This window comes from Phaseolus vulgaris, chromosome 8, assembly GCF_000499845.2.
Source record: "Phaseolus vulgaris cultivar G19833 chromosome 8, P. vulgaris v2.0, whole genome shotgun sequence".
Taxonomy (NCBI): Eukaryota; Viridiplantae; Streptophyta; class Magnoliopsida; order Fabales; family Fabaceae; genus Phaseolus; species Phaseolus vulgaris.
The window spans coordinates 19353864-19361267 of NC_023752.2; the positions used below are offsets into that span (position 1 = coordinate 19353864).

A 7404-nucleotide genomic window follows, 5' to 3' on the forward strand; every position below is an offset into this window, starting at 1 on the left:
ATTATGATCAAAGTCACATCAAATTCTATCTTCTTAAAAAGTTTTGTTTTCTAAATCTGCTCTATTTTTTAATTATTTTATTCAAGTTAATCAGTTAAAATTACTTGTATTAAAGTATGATAACTATAGTACTTTTAATAGATTGATTTATCGTATCAACAGGTGGAAAATACTTAAAAGTTTTATTTAAAGATTTAAAAATGTTTTGTTTTTTATTTTGTCTTTTCTGTTAAGTGAAATCAACAATTTATTTCGATAAAAGAACCGATTTAAAGTTTGTTGCTTTCTTCTGTTAAAAGAAAATAGTCAGTTATTTTGAAAAATTAATTAAATGTTTTTAACAAATTTATGTTATACTAATCAATAAGTTTTAAATTGATACAACTGTTTTCATTAAATTATCAAACTACTTTTGCAATCATTATTACCTTGTACAAGGATGTAATACGATAATTTAAAGCAACAAAATTCATAAGAGAGAAAAATATAAAGGTTTTAAAATCATTATTGGAGATTAATTTTTGCTTCTTGGATCATTCTCTTGTTGTAAAGAAATTTTCCGGGGTTTACATTTTCTCTGTTCCTCATTTATAAAAGCCAAGTGTATTCAAACCTTTATTCTTTCATTGTATTTTATTCAAGCAGATTTAGATAGGGCTTCTGAATTTCTATTGTGTGGTTAAGAGTGTGTGTTCTTGTAAGGTTCAAGATCAATACTCTTCATTGTATTTGTGTTTGGTTTAGTGAATTCTCTTTGGTTTTGTTGAGGAGTTGAGCTCTTGGTGTAAGAATGAACCAATATAAATCTCCTGTGCTTTTCTCTCTCTCTGATATTTGTTTTATTTGTTGTTTCAAGTCTTTTGCGTTTAATCAATTGGTTAAATACACATAAAAATTGATTTATATTTTGATTATATGCTTGTTGTAATTTTTATAATTGGTTGAATGGAGAAATAAATTTGTTGATTTTATTAAGTTTTCAATTTGACTCCCGCTTTTGCGAAAATCTTTTGAAAACAATTCACCCGCTCTTGTTTTAGGTCACCTATTCTAACAAACAAAAAGTAGCAAAAGGATAAAACTGGAAGTTCAAACCTAAAAAGTTCCACTACGGTGGTATTGTCTAACACATATCGATCTTGAAGGAAGAGAAGAACAAAACATACAAGCTAGAATATTTTTTTGGAAAAATGATACCACAAACATGAAACGCCGCACACCTTTAAGTTTTACTTTAACTAATCCATGTAAGAAAGTTGTACTCTTTAAATGCACCAATCTTGTGATGACAACATATTGACTTTAAACTACAAGCAACTACAAAAACTCAAAATCATCATTAATTGAAAATCCAATAGATGTGGTCCATATAATCCTAGTCTACTCCATACATATGAGTGTTTATGAGATGGTATCACATGCATTTAAAAGAATTAGTGCATTGTGACAACTAAATCAAATTGTGATTAAGTATGTGTAGGTGTGACATTTATGTGTTCAGTTATACTTTGACGTTCTTATATGTGTTTATAACATGCATATATTCATCACTCTTCTATTTGTTTTGTTTGGATTGTCCTTATATGTGAACATCATTTTGATAAGCAGGAAAAGATTGTGGGTAACAAAGCTTAGACTTTCATTATTTTACTTTATAAGATGCTTAGATTAGATAAGACATTGGGACATAAAGATTAGATGTTTATTACACCTTTAATATTGAAAAATTGTAAATGTAATTTAGTTTCTGAAAGTATTTTATTTTGAAATTTTTATTTCTTTATTTCTATTAGTTTATATAGATAAGTGATATATGCCTCCTTTAACTTTTAACTTTTCATATTTTATTATTTACTAAAGAGAAAACATTTGTTTTAGTAGAAAGGCTTCATAATCATTATAAGAAAAAAAAAATATTGTCTGGTCATTATTATTGTGAACATCAAACATTACCAAAGATGCATTTGTGGTCATATGTATACGTAGAACCTTCCTTTTATACGCATCCTAAACTTAGATTTAATCTTATTTTAAATTAATATATAGACTCAAATTTATAATTAAAAATAAGAAATATTTTTTATATTTTTAAGCAATATTGTTAAAGATACAAAGTTTATTTCTAAAATTCTTTCCATGTAATGCAAATTTGTTCTAAAGAAAGTGACTGAAACATTCATCTATATACCTCTAATTTAATTTTGTTTTTTATATATAAAAAATAATGTTCTTTTTTTCACACGAGTTTGAAACTTGGGTAACCCTTTGCCGGCTCAATATTTCTCCTCAACTAAAATATTATTTTTATAAGTAAAATTATCACATTGAAAAAGAAAATCATTATATAGACGACAAAAAATGTATTTATGATTTTTAACCTAATTAGAAAATTTGTGTTAAATAATAATGTATTTTCACCATTTCTCTGCTCTTAAAAGAATGTGCTGTAACACACATCTTCTCTCTTTCTCTGCTATAATATTCTCTTCCCTTCATTTCTCAACCTTTCTTCTCCAACTCAAGCTCAAACACTCTTCTTCTTCTTCTTCTTTATCATCATCTTCTTCTTTTTCTGCTTCTTCTTCTTCAAAACAATAGCAAAAACCGTGGCTGGAATCTTCAAACACCACGCTTTCCTTTCCAAACTCTCATGCCATTCTCTCTTCGCCTATCCACCAACCTCCACACACCATGGAACCTCTCAAATTCCAACGAACCAACCCCACCCACTAACCAAAATCTCTCCTTTAGGAGATTCTCGCCCCTTTCCTCTTTCCGAACCTCCCTGGACTGCGTCTCTGATGGAGGGGTTACGAAGGAGGTTCCGGTTCGGCTTCCCTTTGTGGTTGTCAGGAGACCCAACGAAGCATCTAGATTCTTCTGGGTTGGGAACTGCCTGCAGGTGGTGACCGTCGACGGTGGCGCCGCTGCGGATGCTGACGTGGACTTCGATGATAGGGTGTTGAGGGTGTGCGGGTCCGTTGTGAGGGAGTTCTTTATTCCGAGAGGGGTGACGGGGAACTATGTGGAGTATGTGAAGTGGAAGCTTCTTCATCGGGTTTTCAGCTCCGCGCTGCAAGTGCTCGCCACTCAGGTATGTCCTTGTTTGATTATTGTTAAAAAAAAATCTGTTTTTTGTGTTCTAAAAGTTGTTTGTCTCTGCAAGAAATTTGTGTGTGTTTGGTGTGTGCTAACTATAAATCAAACGCTAGCTTCTGGCATGTTTGGATAAAATTAGCTCACACATAAATTAGGAATTACTAAGATGAGAGTGTTTCTAGATATTAACTTAAACACCAACCCATATTTAGTTTATAGAGATATTTATCTCATTTTTTTTTTCTTATTTTATTCTCTTATTACAAATGCTTACTGGAAAATTTTCTCCAAACATGGTCTTTTTCCCAGCTGCACATTTCAGTTTTCTAGAAGTTTGTTCCCCGAGTACTTGAATGGAGCATTTGAAAAATTAAGAAGGGGAGGGGGATAAAACGTCTCTTGGGTGTTATGTTTTTCAGTTTTTAAGATACTTGTTTTGGAAACAAATAATAATTTTCATAACTTAATAAAATTTGGAGGGAATTGATTGTTGAGTAGCGTGGAAGTACTTTGGAAAACGGTTTTTAAAATCCGAAAAGAAGTGAGAAGAGAGAACTGAATATGGTTCTTTGTATCTTTATCACATAATGAATGTATTGCACATTTATCCTTCTTTTAACTGTGATTAAATTTCTTGTAGGTCTAACTGTAGCTGTTTGGAATGCATGTGAACTTACTGTGTTGTTATGGATTGGTCTCAGGCAATGTTTACAGCCATGGGAGTTGGATTCTCAAGTTCTCTTCCATCAGCTGCTGCCCTTAATTGGGTCTTAAAAGATGGCATCGGACGACTAAGCAGATGCATATACACTGCTAGTCTAGCATCTGCTTTTGATACAAATTTAAAGGTATTTTAACTTCCATTTTGAATTAAACTAATTTCCCGGAGTTACAAGCACTTTATTCTTATATTTGATTATAAAGTCACCTGAACTTAAGTACAGTGAGTTGAAGTGATGATGGTGATTGAAACTGCATTTTGACATGCACCAATCATATATGAAGGAATCTGATGAATCTTTCTCTTTATCTTTTTGGTACCTGCTGTACAAAGAGGGTCAGGTTCACTACATCTGTTCTTTTTGTTGCAAGCATTGGACTTGAGTTACTTACTCCCACATTTCCTCAATGCTTCCTGCTCCTTGCAACTATTGCCAATATTTCTAAACAAATAAGCCTTGCTTGTTACTTAGCAACTCGGGTAAGGATCAAACCTACAACATATAGTTCTCTATTAAATTTTTTCTTTTCTTACTCATGTTTGGAGCATTCTTTGAATGATTTTATACTTTTAATGGAATTTCTTTTATGTATATCTTCAATCTGTAGTGTTTTTTAGGAGTAGTCCATATGGTAATTGTGATATATGAAAAAAATCTGTATGGCAGAAAAATAAAGAAAGCTGTATTCTAGCTAGGCATTGAATTTATTAGACTTCCTAATATGAAATTGTCTAACAAGGTTGGGGATTAGAAAGAGATGTCCAATTCTTGTACTGCTGATGGTTGCAGACTTATCTTTTACCCAACCTCATGTACAAGAATGTTCATAAATTAAGGACGTATCTTCTGAAAATTCATGCTTTTGTCTTGTTTATAGTGATTGATAAATTCTTTTGACCATAATTGATGTTTTAACATTTTTTAAACAGTCAGCTGTTCATCAAAGTTTTGCAATAGGAGACAACCTTGGTGAAATATCTGCCAAGGCACAGGTGAGCATGTGTTGCATTTCTTTCTTTCTTTCTTTTTTTCCATAATATGTATCTTGAACGGGCTATTTTCTGATTTTTTTTTATATATATTTCAGATCCAAACAGTGTGCTTCGACATCCTTGGTCTTATGCTTGCTGCAATTGTTAACATGTGCATAGAGAGCCATCGAAGGTTGTTGTCCACCTCCATTGTTATTCTTTTTTATATAAAAATGTTAATTAATGTTCTCATTACTCATTTGGCATATAACTTGAAATTATTTTCTGGCTTGCAAGGCAACAAGCAGGTCTGCATTACCTTATCTATCCCTTTTTTGCTGCAATGGATCTCTTTGGGATTTATCAAGGATTAAAGCATGTACATCTGCAAACCTTGACTAAGGTAGGTTTTCTGTGTTGCAAGCTAACAACTAACTCTAACAGAAATATGCTCTAACAAAATAACAGAATGCATATTAGCCTAATAGAATATGATATGCAAATCTAACAGCAATCTTCTAGATTCCTTATTTGTAATAAACAAGTTCTGCTCTGAATTTTTTTTTGACACTCCTTTTGCACTAGACTTGGGCTTCCACATTGCTGTCTTCTACCCTTTATTTCACAACATTATAACTTTCTGGTTTTTGGTTATTGGGTCAAGAGTATTTAGTTTATTGCCTTGTTGGAGTGTTATTTAGGATAGGCTTGAAATTATTCTGAGCACTTGGATTGAGTGTGGATATGTGCCATCCCCTGCAGAGGTGAGTGATAAAGAAGGAGTTAATCTTCTGGGAGTTAAAGGTGATATGCCAGACTCTTCTATTCTGTTTAATGTCGGAGTTGTGTTCTTCAGTAGTGTGCTTACACTCAACTAATACAGTTCGTTGGTTTAGGTGAATGCTCGTGGCCAATTAGAATAGGGTGCTTAAATCCCAAGGACCAAATACCAAAGTGGTCTATGAAGACAATACAATGTATAACTAATGAAGATTATTACTTTGTATGCGTGGAGTTCTTCAAAGGATTAAAAAGAACTAGAAAGGTGAGCTATATTATGAGGGTATAACATCCTATGAAGTAGTGTTTTCTAACTGTTTATTTTGTTTTTTTCTTTGGGTGCTAAACCTTCTAGCAGTCTATTCTTGTTTCTGTTCGTGAAGGAGCTGAAGCAGTACATATAATCATGGGTTTGTTGCAGGTAATATGACTATTCTTGTTAATGGTTTTTCAACTACTATGATTCATCACTGCTAGCTTATTGCTTGGATCTTCTTTTGTCAAGGAAAACACAAACAATTACAGTTTGATTGGGTCCCTTAAACTTGTTTTTTTGTATCTTTTCCTTTCCATACACAAAGAGAAATGCTAGCAATACATTCATTCAAACACAACCTCTAATATTGACCGAAATCTATTAGAAATCACAAAATCGTGAGTCTCACTTATTTGATGAGTTTCACTCTGATTTTGTAATTTTTATTAAGTTTTAATTAAGTCTGTCAGAGAGGACTTTACTAGCACTCCTCTGACATAAAAGTATCCAAATTCAATAAATTAATTTGGTTTAAGAAGATGCAATGTTTAGGATGAAGCCAGTTTTCCTTATTTTAATGATCTTTTGATGTGGCCTTGAAAAACAAAAAACAATGGTTAGGCTTGCTACATCAGAAGGGCCGTACTTATGAACAGTACTAGGTGGGAGATTATTATAGAGGAAAGCAATGCATCAGACTCAACAATGGAGGATTGGTCTGTAATTGTTGAGAATGCCAAGAGATCTGCAGAGAGGGATGTGTCTAATTTGATTGACCAAATGGTGGAAATGGGTTGGATGGTGAAGAACATTCTATTGTCAACACAAGAGCAAATTCGATACAGTTTTGTGTGTGATTAAAGATAGTTTTCAAAATTTGGTTGGCTCCTTATTTAAATGGGAGTGTTTGGGGATACGATACCATTCATTTTAAGAATAGACTAAAGAATAAGGTCAAAATTGTGTTGTATACTGTGTAATACACATTTTTTGTTGCAGGGTATTATTAAGCTCATGCATTGAATGTATACATGTATGCCTGAATGGTATTATTACACTTTCACACTAGAAAAAGGGCAATGCTTTTTTTATTAAATGTTTAGACAAGCTTTATAACATCGTTCATTAAGAACCGTATTCTAACATCCATCAAAAACTTATTCTAACATAAAATTCACAATAGACAAAAAAAGGATGAGGTTGATAAAAGAAGAAATACAAGGAAAAATGTCAAATTGAGTGAAGATGTGTTCCATGAAAGAGAAAGATAAGAATTATAGGGAAAAAAAAAAGGAGGAAATCAAGCATTAGAAGAAGGATAATCAAATATAAAATTTAAAAATTGAATAAAGAGGTATTAAGGTAGAGAAATGCTGAGAATATTTGTTTAATATCTTTTATTTAAATTAATTTTTAGGAAATCTTTTAGTTTTTTTAAATATCTTTTAGATAAACATAAAAATATATTTATTTATTATTTAAATTTAGAAAGTTATGATTGAGATATTGTTCATATTTGATATTCTGTTATATTTTTACTCTATTTATAGAATATGTAAATAAAATAAATCACGAG

The 7404-nt window shown here is 31.8% G+C and overlaps 1 protein-coding gene across 2 annotated transcripts; it reads left to right on the forward strand.

The window, feature by feature from the left end:
• The first annotated feature begins 2427 nt into the window (after positions 1-2427).
• Positions 2428-6885, forward strand: LOC137825695 (protein root UVB sensitive 4). 2 transcript variants are annotated; one of them, XM_068631431.1, is made up of 10 exons: positions 2428-3094; positions 3801-3947; positions 4154-4300; positions 4751-4813; positions 4909-4985; positions 5090-5195; positions 5494-5596; positions 5689-5837; positions 5928-5993; positions 6450-6885. In XM_068631431.1, the coding sequence occupies exons 1-10, from the start codon at positions 2651-2653 to the stop codon at positions 6687-6689; spliced, it is 1542 nt and encodes a 513-aa protein (XP_068487532.1). In that variant the 5' UTR covers positions 2428-2650; the 3' UTR covers positions 6690-6885. The 2 variants fall into 2 exon arrangements, with proteins under 2 accessions (XP_068487532.1, XP_068487533.1); XM_068631432.1 differs by having other exon boundaries at positions 5931-5993.
• Positions 6886-7404: the final 519 nt, after the last annotated feature.